This window comes from Peromyscus californicus, unplaced genomic scaffold (genome assembly GCF_007827085.1).
Source record: "Peromyscus californicus insignis strain IS unplaced genomic scaffold, ASM782708v3 Scaffold_5__1_contigs__length_169319896, whole genome shotgun sequence".
NCBI lineage: Eukaryota > Metazoa > Chordata > Mammalia > Rodentia > Cricetidae > Peromyscus > Peromyscus californicus.
The window spans coordinates 13,214,215-13,228,842 of NW_026294573.1; the positions used below are offsets into that span (position 1 = coordinate 13,214,215).

The window sequence follows — 14,628 nt, forward strand, 5'->3', positions numbered from 1 at the left end:
ATGTGGCTACCATGCATGAACCCCAGTTCGGTTCTTAGCATTGCATAAACTGGTCATGGTGGTGCATTCCTGTAATTTCAGTTCCCCAGAGGTGGAGGCAGGAGGATCAGTTCAAGATCATTCTTGGCTGCACAGGGGGCTTAAGGCTGGTCTGGGCTAGAGATCCTCTCTCAGAAGCAGAAGGGAAAGAAAAGAAGGGGAAGTTAGGTGGAGGGGGTGTCACTTAGTGGTAGAGCATTTGCCTAGAATGTGAGACCTTTGGTTCAATCCCCAATACCGAAAAAGAGAAGAAAATAAATCATAGTTCTTCCCCACTTTTCCTAATAAATCTGTTTTTGGTCTGTAAAAATAAATAACATAGAATGAGCTGGGGGCAGAAACACCGCAGAGGGAGAGGCAGAATGATCTCTCCACAATGAAGAGATTCCCTAGAGGCTGAGGCAGCAACTAGCTGACAGGAAGTGGTAGGGAGGAGCTAAATGTAGGGAGGGTTCTTTTTTTTTTTTTTTTTTAAAGATTTATTTATTTATTGTGTACACAGAAGAGGGCGCCAGATCTCATTACAGATGGTTGTCAGCCACCATGTGGGTGCTGGGAATTGAACTCAGGACCTCTGGAAGAGCAGTCGGTGCTCTTAACCTCTGAGCCGTCTCTCCAGCCCCTTTTTTTTTTTTTTTTTTTGTTCAGAGAAGAAAGCCAAGAGGTCAGAGCTAAGAACCTCACCCTTCCTGATTCAGGGATCCTCTCCAGCCAAGAGAGCTCTCCGAAAAGGACCTACTTCCTGTGTGTCTGTCTTTAAAGTCTTCCTGTTCTGCCTTCTCATTGGTTGTAAACCCAAACACGTGACTGCCTCGTCACTGCCTGAATGTACCGCCCTCCAGGTCCTTAAAGGCGTGCGCCACCGCCGCCACGCACTTGCTATGACTCTAATAGCTCTGACCCCCAGACAACTTTATTTATTAACATACAATTAAAATCACATTTCAGTATAAGTAAAATACCACCACATTTCCCCTTTTCTATTTTTTTTTTTTTTTTTTTTTTTTGTTTTTTTCGAGACAGGGTTTCTCTGTGTAGCTTTGCGCCTTTCCTGGGACTCACTTGGTAGCCCAGGCTGGCCTCAAACTCACAGAGATCCGCCTGGCTCTGCCTCCCGAGTGCTGGGATTAAAGGCGTGCGCCACCACCGCCCGGCCCCCCTTTTCTATTTTAATAAAAAGGAAAAAAAAAGAAAAAGGTTATAACTAACAAAAGAAAAACTATATACAAAAGTACAATGACTATATACAATATATACAAGTAATAAATGTCTAAACAATGTCTAGTCCATTTGTATTTGACAAATTCAGAGAAAATAATTTCATTATCTATCCTATTTTGTTAAGTCCAAAATGTATCTAATTCACTTTCTATCCTAATTAATCTTCAACTATAACTAACTAACCTTCAACTATAACTACCTAATCTTCAACTCCCTCAGAGACCCAAGAAGGAAATAATATTAGCTAACAAAAATAAAAACAGAAAGTGCATGCAAGCAACTTCAAAAAATTTGTGAGTTGACAGAAACAGCCAGCTGCCTGGACAGTCACCTAAGGTTTCTCCACAGTGTTGGGGCATCATCTTCAGCCTATAGGCTTAGCATATCTGACAGACTCATTTGTGAAGTAGGATGTACACAAGGTCAACAGTTCAACCTCACATTGGGTGAGAGCAGTCCATGTACCAGAAACACCTGAATTCCACTAGTGGCGTCCAACGTGGTGGCAAGAGTTTCCACCTAAAACCTGAGAAAAAAGATTCTAAAACGGAGCGAAAAACAGCTTCCTAATTGTCTCTCTCAAATGAGCGGCAGCTGCCGGTTTGAGCTACTGGCAGGTTGCTGGCGTGCGCGCTCGACCTGCAGTATGGCGGGAATGAGGCCTCAGCAAGTGGCACATTAAGCTGCATTGTGGATTTAGCCTTTGCTAGTACAAAACAAAAAAAGAGGTTTCTGGGCTACACGCTGCTTGGATAAAAGCATAGACCCACGATAGCTCCCAGAGCTGGTGGTAAAGTACCACGCCATGTTGGGAAGCTGCAGTGGGCGGAGCCAGCGGCCACAGCTGCTGCAGCTTAAAGCAATAGATTCACAATAAGACAGATTCAGATGTAATAGTTTAAAATGTGTGTAAAATATACGTAGGCTTGAAAGAGACAAAAAAAAGGTGATATATACAGTATAGAAACAAATACATGGTTTTAAAAAATAAAGTCTTTAAAGAGACAGTAAAATTAATATAAAAAATAAGCCACGTAGAGATGACTATTACACAGAGAGTCTGGATTGTGTTGTCTTTGGGATTCTTAACTACAGAGAGATATTTGATTGTAAAGGAAGCTGAGTTAAACCAGTATGTATATTTTAAAGATACTTTGACTTCAAAATTTGGATGTAAGGATATGTTGCTTTGGAAAAGAGTCTCTTTTGTTTCCACAGAAAGCAAGAGGCTATGGATTTGTTCCAGATTAAGACACATCAGGTTTGACCAGCCAAGACCACCTGAAAGGTCTCCGATGACACCATGGCCCAGATGATCCAACATCCATAACCGTTTCAAGACAACTGGCTCAGATGATACAGCCTCACGGACTACTCCATGATCCTAAAATTTTCTTTGTTTCCCCAGAAGATACAGCGCCCCCCTCCAGCAGGGAGTAGTAAGAGAAGCTACGCCCAAATTCCCAAATATACCAAGCTGACTTTGGAGATGTGTAAAGGTTAAAACCTTCCTTTTTAAGAAAAGAAAAGGGGAGGTGCTGTGGGATGGTCTGTATGTCAAATGTGTTGCTGATTGGTCAGTAAATAAATCACTGATTGGTCCGTGGCCAGGCAGGAAGTATAGGCGGGACTAACAGAGGAAAATTGAGAGAACAGGAAGCTGGAGGGGAGACACTGCCAGCCGCCATGATGACAAGCCGCATGTGAAGTACCGGTAAGCCACGAGCCACGTGGCAAGGTATAGATTAATAGAAATGGATTAATTTAAGCTGTAAGAACAGTTAGCAAGAAGCCTGCCACGGCCATACAGTTTGAAACCAATATAAGTCTCTGTGTTTATTTGATCGGGTTTAAGCGGCTTGGGACTGGCGGGTGAGAGAGATTTGTCCTGACTGTGGGCCAGGCAGGAAAACTCTAGCAACAAAAGAAATAAATAAAAGGACAGAAATAAGCGATGAACCAGCCTATCTGCAATTAGGTTTAAAAACCATCTTATAGTAAAGACAACAAGGCTCATTTCTGTGCATGACCAAACCTCTGTTTCTCAAGGATTGGGCTGTGCCCCAGCTGTAACCATAACTACAAATGGTCCTGGACTGCCTGGTCCAGGAAACCGCAACTATGCCTTTGTCTCAAAAAGCTGTAATGACCATCTTGCAATCCCAGCTTTGTTTCAAAAGGTTAGTATGACTTCTTTCTGTTGTGACTACTTTATCAGGACTCCCTTGTTGTGACCACCTTCAATCATGTCTTTGTCTCAAGAGGTTAAGATCCACTTGTTAGGCTTGTGTCCTGCTCCTGTAACCCTGCCTATTTCCCCCCATTTGGAAACCCCTTACCCCGAGCTATAAAAATCTTGTCTTCCTCGTGTCCAATGATGACCTCTTGAACCCCACCTTAGGGAGAGATAGCCTATGTACACACATTAAAAAAAAAAAAAAAGCTTGCTTTAATTAATTGCTTGCTTCAGTTAATTTGGCCATCATGATTTGGGTAGGTGGTCTTTCTCTTTGCATCTTTGATAAAGACATGAGAAAAGGAAGGAACAGACTGATCTTCCCTCTCTTGTCGGCATCGGAATGGATCTCTTGGGTCATGACCAGGGTTGTAGCAAAGATGACCTGAAGGCTGGAGAGGTGGCTCAGCAGGTAAAAGCACTGGCTGCTCGTCCTTAGGACTCGGGTTAGATTCCCAGCATCTACATGGCAGCTCACAACTGTCTGTAACTCAGTGCCAGGGGATCCAGCTCCCTCTTCTGGCCTCCACAGGCACTGCATGCATGTGGTGCACACACATTCATGTAGACAAAGCACCCATGCAAAAGATGATGAGAAAGAAGACTGAGAGCAAGGACCTCCTCTTCCCTGCACGACAACCTTTGACATTAAAACACAGAATCAATTGTATCCTGGACATATGAGGAGAAAGAGGGCCGAAGTGAGGGGTCGTGATTTTTCTTCCCACAAGATGGTGGGGCTTTCCATTCTGACGGAGGGCAGCAGTGACTTAGCCAAAGGCACACACCCCTCCCCATCTTCCTGAGAGAGAGGCTGGTCCTGCTGACACCGGGGTGGCCATGGTTTAGGGCAAGAGGACTTTCTGGAAGGAAAAGGGCTGATGTTCATTGCACTTCTCTTTCCTGTGTTATAGCAATCAGCTCTGATTAACTATGGCAGTCAGACTAACTGAACTCTAGGGATTTAATAAAAGTGTCTCTTTCCGTAAGTGGGGCTAAACCTGTCAGAGAAGATTCTAGAACTATGCCTCCTAATATGTAGATACTTGTAGTCAGTGAGCACTTAAATGTCGTGACTTTGTTTATTGATGCATCTATTTATTTATTTATTTATTTATTTTTATTTATTTGAGACAGGGGCTTGCTGTTTAGCTCTGGTTGGTCTGGAACTAACTTGCTATATAGACCAGGCTGGCCTTGAATTTATAAGATCTGCCTGCCTCTGCCTCCTGAGGGCTGGGATTAAAGGTGTGCAGCACCACCATCTAGCTAGGTCTTTATTATTATTATTATTATTATTATTATTATTATTATTATGCATGTAGACTCATATGCCACAGCATGCATGTGGCAGCCAGAGGCAACTTTGTATAGTCCATTCTTTCCTTCCATCTTTACAGTAGTTCCAGAGAGACAAAATTCAGGTCGCCAGGCTTGCAGTAAGCACCTGTATTTGGTGAGCTATCTCACTGGTCTCACTACATTCTTGTTAAACACGAATTTATCATTTTATTTATTTATTTGTATGTACATGTGTGTATGCAGGTGCCTAAAGGGGCCAGAATTGGTAGTAAGCCACCTTATGCGGGTGCTAGGAACCAAACCCGGGTCGTCTGGAAGAGTAGTAAGTGCTTTGAACCACTGAGCCATCTTCCCAGCCATCCCCCTTCCCCACTCTGTTCTTTTTTTTTTTTTTTTGGTTTTTCGAGACAGGGTTTCTCTGTGTAGCTTTGCGCCTTTCCTGGTACTCGCTTTGGAGACCAGGCTGGCCTCGAACTCACAGAAATCCACCTGCCTCTGCCTCCCGAGTGCTGGGATTAAAGGTGTGCGCCACCACCGCCCGGCCCCACTCTGTTCTTTTTTTTTTTTTTTTTTTTTAAAGATTTATTTATTTATTATGTATACAGTGTTCTGTCTGCATGTATGCCTGCAGGCCAGAAGAGGGCACCAGATCTCATTACAGATGGTTGTGAGCCACCATGTGGTTGCTGGGAATTGAACTCAGGACCTCTGGAAGAGCAGTCGGTGCTCTTAACCTCTGAGCCATCTCTCCAGCCCCCCACTCTGTTCTTAATGCCGCAGATACCTTCTTTAGATTTTGCTGTGGGCTACTGGTGGCTCTGCCCATCAAGTACCAAAAATAACAGATTTAGTGCCCTGTGGGTCAGATGCAGTGGGACCAGGGCTCCATGGGCATCAGCTTCCAGGGGCCATTGGCACACAAGAGCTCACGGAGGGTACTGGGATGAACTAGCCCCTGAAATTACACCCTTGCTCACTTCTTCCTTTCCAATACCCCGTTCCCCTGGTTCCTGGACCCGTTTCTCCTGGAGACACGTTCCTATCAAGTCATTGGCTCCCAAATGCTCACCTCACCGTCTGCATCTAGGGAAACTCACCTTTAAAACATGATTACATCACCGTAGATACTGCTCATGACCTTGGGTAGTGGCACATAGAGATCAACAGTAGGTATTTCGTGACCATGATGGGCCACGTGTGACCCAGATCACTTGTGATTATGTCTAGGAAGTCGAAAAGAATATCACACCCAGAGCCATGGACGGTTCATTTTATTGCTCTTTATTTCGGCTCTTCCCCAAACACTTTACAGTCCCCATCTTGGCTCCTTTTCCAGGAAGCTGAAACTGCCTGGTTCTCGCCATCTTCACGCCATCCCTCTGCCCTTCACAGACTATTTCAAAATCGACACTGAAACAGGAACTAGTACAGCCCAGAAGCACCTAGGCCTATGTTAAAGAAAGTGGGGGTGAGGAAGAGCAAGGAGTCCCCCTGGGGGGTGGGGGGTGGGGAGCATCACACTGGGAGTTGTCACACCGGAGGGGAGTCACACCGGAGGGAGTCACACTGGTGAGTAAGTGTCATGGGACAGGCAGTGTCTGAGTCCTGGAGTTCCAGAAATTTCTGAAACAACCAACGCTGCCAGGGAGAATCATAGCACAATCTACAAAGACAAGCCGCCTCCGAGAGGGAGGCGCTCACTTCCCCTTACCATAGATAAAAATAAAACCCACAAAGCCACTCTAACTGAACACTACACATGTCAAACTCCACATCCCCACAGCGGCTCCCGCGGAGAGGTGCATGTGCTTTCTGCTCTAGAGCTGGAGGCAGGATTTGGGGCTTTACCCCCAAGGGCAGGGACCACTGTCTGCAGAGGCAGAGGATGACAACTTTGGAGGCTCTGTGGCCTGACCAGACATGGTGCTGTAGGCCCAGCTGGATAGAAAGGCCAGGGGTCTGTGTACAGAAGACACACTCTTATTTCTTCAAGGCAGTGACTGGTGTCCTGGGTGCTTTTTCAATACACTGAGGAGTGTTTCTAAAGAGCCCACCACAGCAAGGGCAAAGGGTTTAAATGTGGATCTTGCCTGTCGGGGACAAGCCGAGTCCATGGCTAGCTCGTGTTGTCAGAGCCCAAGTCTGTGCTTGTGGCTCAGTAGCATGCAACCAATGTTGTTTGCATAGCCAAGGGAATAATCCAAGGTAAAAATCCTGTTTCCCTAAGAATGTATGACTGTAACCCTTTCTTCGGTTATACGGGACTGCTTAACCCTTCAAAGTAGAATTAATATTTCCTATATTCCTGCCCCTAAAGGACCTTCTTTATCTAAATAATTTTAAGTTTTAAATATTATTTACTTGTATGTGTGCATGCCTGAGTGTATGTGTACCATCTGTGTGCCGAAGCTCATGGAGGTCAGATAAGAGCATTAGATCCCCCAGAATTGGAGTTATAGGTGGTTGGGAGCCACCATTTGAGTGCTAAGAACTGGACCCAGGTTCTCTGCAAGAGCAGCAAGTGCTCTTAACCAGTGGGCCATCTCTCCATACCCTAAAAAATTTTATTTTTAATTATGTATATGGCTATGTGCACACGTGTGCAGCGCCATCAAGGGCCAGAAAGGGTATTGGCTCCATTGGATCTGGAGTTACAGACAGTTCTGAGTGTTGGGAATTGAACTTGGGTCTTTTTCCTGAGCAGCAAACACTCTTAATTGTGGAGCTCTCCAGCTCCAGGGACTTTTCTAATTGAAGCAGAGGACATATTTACTGTATCTGGATGGAAGGACTATGAAAAGTGTGCTGGGGATTTCCATCTCCCAAGCAGTAGCTGGCTGAGAACTGATTGCTGAGGCTGGAGCCTGACCATTGTGGCCAACATCCAAGAGGAGGGATAGGTTATTTCTCAGGCTCTGGGAAGGCCCAAATCTGGCTAGTGGAAAAGAAACTACGTAGCTGTCTGGAGGAGAGAGTGTCCAGAATAGGAAGGATGGTGGGAAGAGGGGCCCATGGACTGGCTAGAGAATCGAGGACCAGATAAGAAATGGAATAGCATTGACAGGTAAGGGCATCTTTACATACTGAACTTTGGACCACATATGCTGGTCTGGGGAGAGAGCTCCCTAAAGGCGTGTGCCACCACTGCCTGGCTCCGTTTCCAGTGTGGCCTTGAACTCACAGAGATCCAGATGGATCTCTGCCTCCTGAGTGATAGGATTAAGGGTGTGTGCCACCACTGTCTGGCCTCTATGTCTAATCTAGTGGCTGGCTCTGTCCTCCGATCCTCATGCAAGTTTATGAGGGTACACAATATATCACTACAGCACCCCAAATTTGGGCAGCCTGCATCCACAGCGGGTGAAGAACTCTCTTTGGCTAAGATCTATTTCCAGAAGATTCTAAGCAGAACAATTGGACCCTCAGGGAGTGGGGACTCTGTGTCCAGGAAGCCTGGAGAGGGTGAATGAGGAATGAATAGTTGGAGGGAGGCAAATGCGAGATGATGGTGCTGTCCAAGGTACACCAGGACCCTGGGCCCCGTAGTCTACCTATCAGAGAATGGCGCTGGAAGACCCAGTGACCTCAGAGCCTCCCTTCTTTCTCCCTTCATTCTGATCTAGAACAGAGGCTGAGAATTCTTGAGGAGCGGTCTGACTACATGAAGTCTGTTTTACCTGCCAGAGCTCTGCACACTAACCATGAGTCCAGCTATTACCAAGGGGATGGTTGGGCTTCCTGGGGATGACTCCAGTGGACATAGAGGCCCTTAGCCAGGGACAACAAGGCACAAGTACCCCCCCAACCCCACCCACTTCTTGAAGGGGGAGGACTTGGGGGCACAGGAAGGACCTGGAGATTACAGGGGAAGAGGGAGGGCCAGGGCCCTTGCCAGTCAGGGCACCATATGCCACCACTTGAAGGTGAAGGGCTTCCTGCGGACGTTGGTGCCACAGTGCACCTCTCCCAGGAACTTGTGGTAGGCAGAGATGTCGTCAATGAAAGTGCAGGCAAGGCCCAGGGGCTCCAGTAGGCTCCGAACATGTGTCTCCAGGCAGCACTCCTCCTCTATCTGGGGCCCGAAAGGCTTGGGGATGCCCAGGTCCTTGTCCAGCACAATCATGTTCACCTGGGAGGGGAGTGGGTGTTTAGGGAGCAGCCACTGTTTGCCTAGAGGTGTCAAGCCCTCAGATCCCTGTTACTGTCCTATGCGGGAAGTGTTATCAGGATCTTCCTTTAGAGGTGGGGAAACTGAGGCTCGGATTGAGTTAAACCGGGTTTGTGCTGTGACTTTTGTAAAGTACTTGCCTATCTGCTAAAGTAAAGGGTCTGGACACACTTAATGAGAAAGCAAGGTTAAGAATATCGTCACCAACAGGGAATGGAAGACCTCAGAGAGGGCAAGTGCCAGACATGAGGTCACACAGCAACTCAGCTGGGCCTTTCTGGAACTGGCTGCATCCTGCTGGGGGTAGCATAAGCAGGGGCTGGGGCTGGAGGGTCTCACCATGTTAGGGAAGAAAGCCCTGGCCTGGCGGTCTTCATCCATCTTAAACAGAGCGGGCAGGTCAATGATGTCCCTTTCTGTCAGTGCCAGCTCCTTCTTGAGGATGTCACGGTTCCAATCCAGGCAGCGCTGGGGGAGAGGGAGACAGGTAGCATGGAGATTAGGGGAGACATACCTGTCACTTTGCCTGCATTCCAGAGAGATTCCTACTTAGCTGGTGTCCCTAACACCTCTCCAGCATCTCTCCACCAGGGCTAAGGGACAGTAGTAACTTTTTTGTGTGTGTGTGAGATATGGTCTCCCTGTGGAGCCCAGGCTATCCTGAAACTCTCTTTGTAGACCAGGCTGCCCTTGAACTTACAGAGATCTGACTGCCTCTTCGGGCGCTTGGATTAAAAACATGCACCATTATGCCCCCTTAATGGGGCTTGAGGCCCTGCTACAAATGAACAGGAAACACTACACTCCTGCTAATGCCTGCTAGTCCAGCTACCCCCCCCCCCACCAAAGCTCTATTAGCCTAGCGCCCCAACTTAAATTTTACAGTAGAAAATTGCTAGCAGCCGAGCTTGCCTGACAACGGGCAGACTTGACAGTTATGTACCTGACAAACTGTAAAATAAACAGGGTGGAAAACACAGACTGAAGTCCTCAGAGTCCTTGCTGAAAAACAGACAAACTTAAGTGGCAGAGACTCAGGTGACCCTGGAGGGCTGTGTCCCCGATTACTCGGCTAATAAGGAAGATGGGGAGGAGCTGGCCTTGGGATTAAAAGCTCTCTCTGCCGTCAACCACTGCACCTGCCATCTGGGCTTTGCAAAGCTGTAAGATAAACTGCCTGGCTTCCGATACTCGGTCTCCAGAGCTCTTATTACAGAGTGTGGGTGGGTGTGTCTTTGTGTCTCACAGGGATCATGGAGGGATAGTCAGAGGTCAGCATCCAAGCAGCCAATGAGGCGTTGGCACAGCTTCAGTGGGTCCTGTGTAGCTCCCCTGGGACTCTGCTGTCCCCTCGACCCCCACCACACTGCAGAGTGTGGCTGGGTTGTGCCAGATTCTCTGACCTTCTGGTGAGAATTAATTGATAGGCTCTTGCCACGGCTACCCCAGTGATTAGGCCAGGGGTGAACAGTGACTCAGGGTTAGACAAACTGGTGCTTGGAAACTCCCTGTCCACAGTGATCAGTTCAGTTGACCCAAGTCAGAGTGAGATCAAGTTCTTGTTCCAATGCTGTGGGACACCTAAGTCTTCGTAGATGGTGTGCAGTGTCTACGAGAGGCTTTGAACTTCTATAGCCATGAGGGCACCTGCACATACCAATAAACACAGAGCAGGAAGAGCCGGAGCCCTGATCAGCCTGTGCCTGAGATCCACACAACCGCAGGGTTTTGTGTTGGTATAAACTTTAAACAAACTCTGCCCGACTCCAGCCCCTCCCCCTTTTACCACCTTGCTCAACTCTGTTGCCCACTATGACCCACATCCTGGTAGCAAGGGCAAGACAGGTTCCAAAGATAAAACTGCCTTGTCTGGGTTTGCACAGAGCCTCAGAAGCTGCGTTTAACTCCTCACTCCCCAGACTGCCTATATAAACCCCAAGCATCTCCTTCAGCAGATACCCCTTTCCTGCTACGTCTGCCAATCACTGTTTGAAATAAACAGTCCAGTCTGTTGAGACCAGGCTCCAGTCTATTTTCTGTCTCTTTAAATTGCCTCAGAAATCGAACACCTTGAACTTCTTTTCATTTGTGTTTTCTTTTCTTTTCTCTTTTTCTTTTTTTTTTTTTCTTCCAGTTTTTCAAGACAGGGTTTCTCTGTGTAGCTTTGGAGACTGTCCTGGAACTCACTTTGTAAAGCAGGCTGGCCTTGAACTCACAGAGATCCGCCTGGCTCTGCCTCCCGAGTGCTGGGATTAAAGGCGTGCGCCACCACACCCTGCTTTGTTTGTTTTTTCAAGACATGGTTTCTCTACCAATGTGCAACTTTTAAGACTCAGGCACCCAGACTGTCAAGCCCAGATCCAACCCCTCAAAGGTGTGAGGTGCTGAAGCTCCCAAGTGAGGGGTACACTCAGGCCAGCATTGTCCTGGACGGCAAGTCTGAAGCTTTAGTGAGTTTTAAGGGGAGTTCTGTGAGCGCTTGTCTGAGAGAATGCTGGTGCTCTGGACTTGTGCCCACCTTAACGGTTCATTTTCAAAAATGACTCTTGCTAATGCCTGCTAGTCCAGCTACCCCCGACAAACTCTATTAGCCTAGCGCCCCAAGTTAAACTTTACAGTAGAAAATTGCTAGCAGCCGAGCTTGCCTGACAACGGGCAGACTTGCCAGTTATGTACCTGACAAACTGTAAAATAAACAGGGTGGAAAACACAGACTGAAGTCAGCACGATCCTTGCTGCTTTCCCAAGTCTCCTGCTGGGACCTTGAGCCCTCTGTCCCGTCAGTATGTGAACACAGCAAGGAGATCCATCATGGAGGCTCCTCTGGACCAGAAGCCCCAAGCCCCTGACCTTTCTCCACAGAACCAGCACCCCCCACCCCCAGGCAGCCATGTCCCTGTCCCCTCCTGCCCTCCCGCCGCCTGTTCCCGCACCTGGAAGTACTGGTTTTCCTGCGTGAGGCTCTCGTTGGACAGGATCTTGTTGATGGTGATTCGTTTGCTGCTCATGCCCCCCAGGCCTGTGGGGACCAGAGGATGACAGGAAATCTTAGCTAGCGGCTGGGGGTTCCATCTGAGCCACCCAAGGAAGCAGCATACATTTCTCTCTCCATATCCACCATGGCCCTAAGCCAGGAAGGGGGTGTGTGGGGGGTGTTAGGCATCTTGTTCTCTCTGGCAGGAGGAGCAGACACCTGGGTGCCCCATTAGAATGTTAGTAGCTGATCCAATACCGGACCCTGGAGAGAGCCTGCCTTTGACTCCAGCTCCATAGCCTCGAGGTTTTAGTGACACCCAAGTGCCTGCGATTTGTCCTTTGGTCCCACTGCTAGGGATGGAACCCAGGACCTCATATACACTAGATAAGCATTCTGCCATAGAACAACATCTCCCAGGCAAGAAAGCAGTCTTTTGAAAGTTTAATGTGGATTAATTTAGCAGTACCCCTCCCCCTCACTGTGTCCCTATGAGGTACCAGCTGAGGCACAGAGGTTCTGTGAGTCTGAAAATTCCCCTCACGCCGGGCGGTGGTGGCGCATGCCTTTAATCCCAGCACTCAGGAGGCAGAGCTAGGCGGATCTCTGTGAGTTCGAGGCCAGCCTGGGCTACAGAGCGAGAGCCAGGAAAGGTGCAAAGCTACACAGAGAAACCCTGTCTCGAAAAACCAAAAAAAAAAAAAAAAAAAAAAAAAAAAAAAAAAAAGAAAATTCCCTTCACACTACAAGTGGCCACACAGGCAGACTGACTGCAATATATATACATATATATTGGTTTTTTGAGACAGGGTTTCTCTGTGTAGCCTTGGCTGTCCTGGAACTTACTCTGTAGACCAGGCTGCCCTCTAACTCATAAATCTGCCTGCCTTGTATATTTGATTAAGTTTTTTCCTTTTAATTTTTTGTTTATAGAGTCTCTCTATGTAGTGTGGGTTGGCCTGGAACCCACAATCTTCTGCATCAGCCTCCCAGGTGTTAAGATCTGTTATATTTGATTTTTGTTTGATCTAGGAAGAGCATGCCAGCTCTTGGCACATCCCAGACTTGAAGCACCACGGCACCAAAGAGATCAGGGCTATGGGACCTTGCCCCTAGGCTGCCGCCACATCATGGCTCACCTGTATCAGTACCTCTAACCATGGGGTACGTGGGCAGCATTTGAGAGAAATTTAAGATAGAAAAGAAGGTCCTAGAAAGCCAAGCCTCATGCCTGGCAACCCAGGAAGAACTCCCCATCAGGTTGCTAGCACAAAAGGATGGGGGGCTTAAGCGGGTCTATCCTTGACACCAGCAACACTCAGTTGCATTCCTTGGACGAGGAGGATGATAGCATAAGCATTAGCCAGTGGACTTTGAGCAGCAGGATACTAGCCTAAGATGTGGCAAAGAGTCACTTTAAAAAATGCCCAGCGGGACAAAGACCATAGAGGTTATTATTTAACGCTGTAATACATTGGATTCTAAGTGGTGTGTCTATTTTACCACAGTAAGAGAGGGCAGAGGTGCTGTGGCCTCTCTCACCTTGTTGGCTGGCGGGTTTCCCCAGTGGATTCTCTTTCTCATGATTAATTCAAGTGCAAAACTCATCCCCAGGTCTGCCCCACTTAGGAGGGAGATCGAGTCTCTCTCCAGGCCCTGCAGGCACGATGTCAGCTGAAACCACTTCCCTTTCCAACATCAGTGGATTTCTCTCCTCCTCTTTACATTTCTGGGGGAGGGCAGGAGGGGGATGTGGCTTAGCAGTACATGCATGACCATCGAGGGAGGTCCTGGCTTCCATCCCACTGTTTTGAAAACACAAGCTCCTGCGTGCAGATCACATGGCAGTCTGGGGTCCTTTAGTCCCTCTCTAGGTTTGGTGCCCTTTCAAGCACTAGTTCTGAAGACATACTTCACCCTTCTCCCTTTTGGGATGACCTTGAAGTTAGGACCCTTCTGCCTCCACCCCTGGAGAGCTAGGATTACAGGTGAGCACTACCACACTTGGGTCATACACTGCTGGGGATTGAACTCAGGACTTTGTGCATGCTAGGCAAGCACTCTATTAACTGTGCATCCCCAGCGATGCATGATTTTTGGTGGTAGAGCTGGATGCTCAGAGACAAGGTCCTGTTGAGGGCCCCCTGGGGCTTCCAGCTAAGGGCCTATGATCACTCACTGTGGTAGTTTGAATATAATTGGCCCTCATAATATCATAGAGAGTGGCACTATTAGGAGGTGTGGCTTTGTTGGAATGGGTATGGCCTTGTTGGAGGAAGTAGGTTACTGTGGGGGTGGGCTTTGAGGTTTCCTATGCTCAGGATACTGCCCAGTGTGTCAGTTGACTTCCTGTTGCCTGCAAGATGTAGGACTCTCAGTTATACCTGCAGCACTACATCTGCCTGCACACCACCATGTCCCTGTCATGAACCTCTGAAACTGTAAGTGAGTCACCCCAATTAAATGTTTTCTTTATAGGAGTTGTTGTGGTCATGGTGTCTCTTCACAGCAATAAAAACCCTAAGACAGAAGTTGGTACCAGGGACCGGGGTATTGCTGTGATAGGCCTGACCATGCGTTTGTTTGAAGGAATATGGACCTTGGGACTGTGGATTAGAAAAGCAGTTGAATGCTTTAAGTGCTGCTTAATGGGCCAGACTAGTAGGAGCATGGAAGACAGTGGTGCTG

General features: G+C 47.7%; 1 protein-coding gene across 1 annotated transcript in view; it reads right to left on the reverse strand.

The window, feature by feature from the left end:
* Nucleotides 1-6,058: 6,058 nt before the first annotated feature.
* The window catches only part of Padi2 (peptidyl arginine deiminase 2), a 44,011-nt gene continuing 35,441 nt past the window's right edge, over nt 6,059-14,628 (reverse strand). The window contains exons 14-16 of the mRNA XM_052716143.1: nt 11,900-11,985; nt 9,306-9,434; nt 6,059-8,927 (exon numbers count right to left, since the gene is read on the reverse strand). Of these exons, the coding sequence (XP_052572103.1) occupies nt 8,694-8,927; nt 9,306-9,434; nt 11,900-11,985 (449 nt within the window). The 3' untranslated portion in view covers nt 6,059-8,693. The remainder of the gene's footprint in view (nt 8,928-9,305; nt 9,435-11,899; nt 11,986-14,628) is intronic.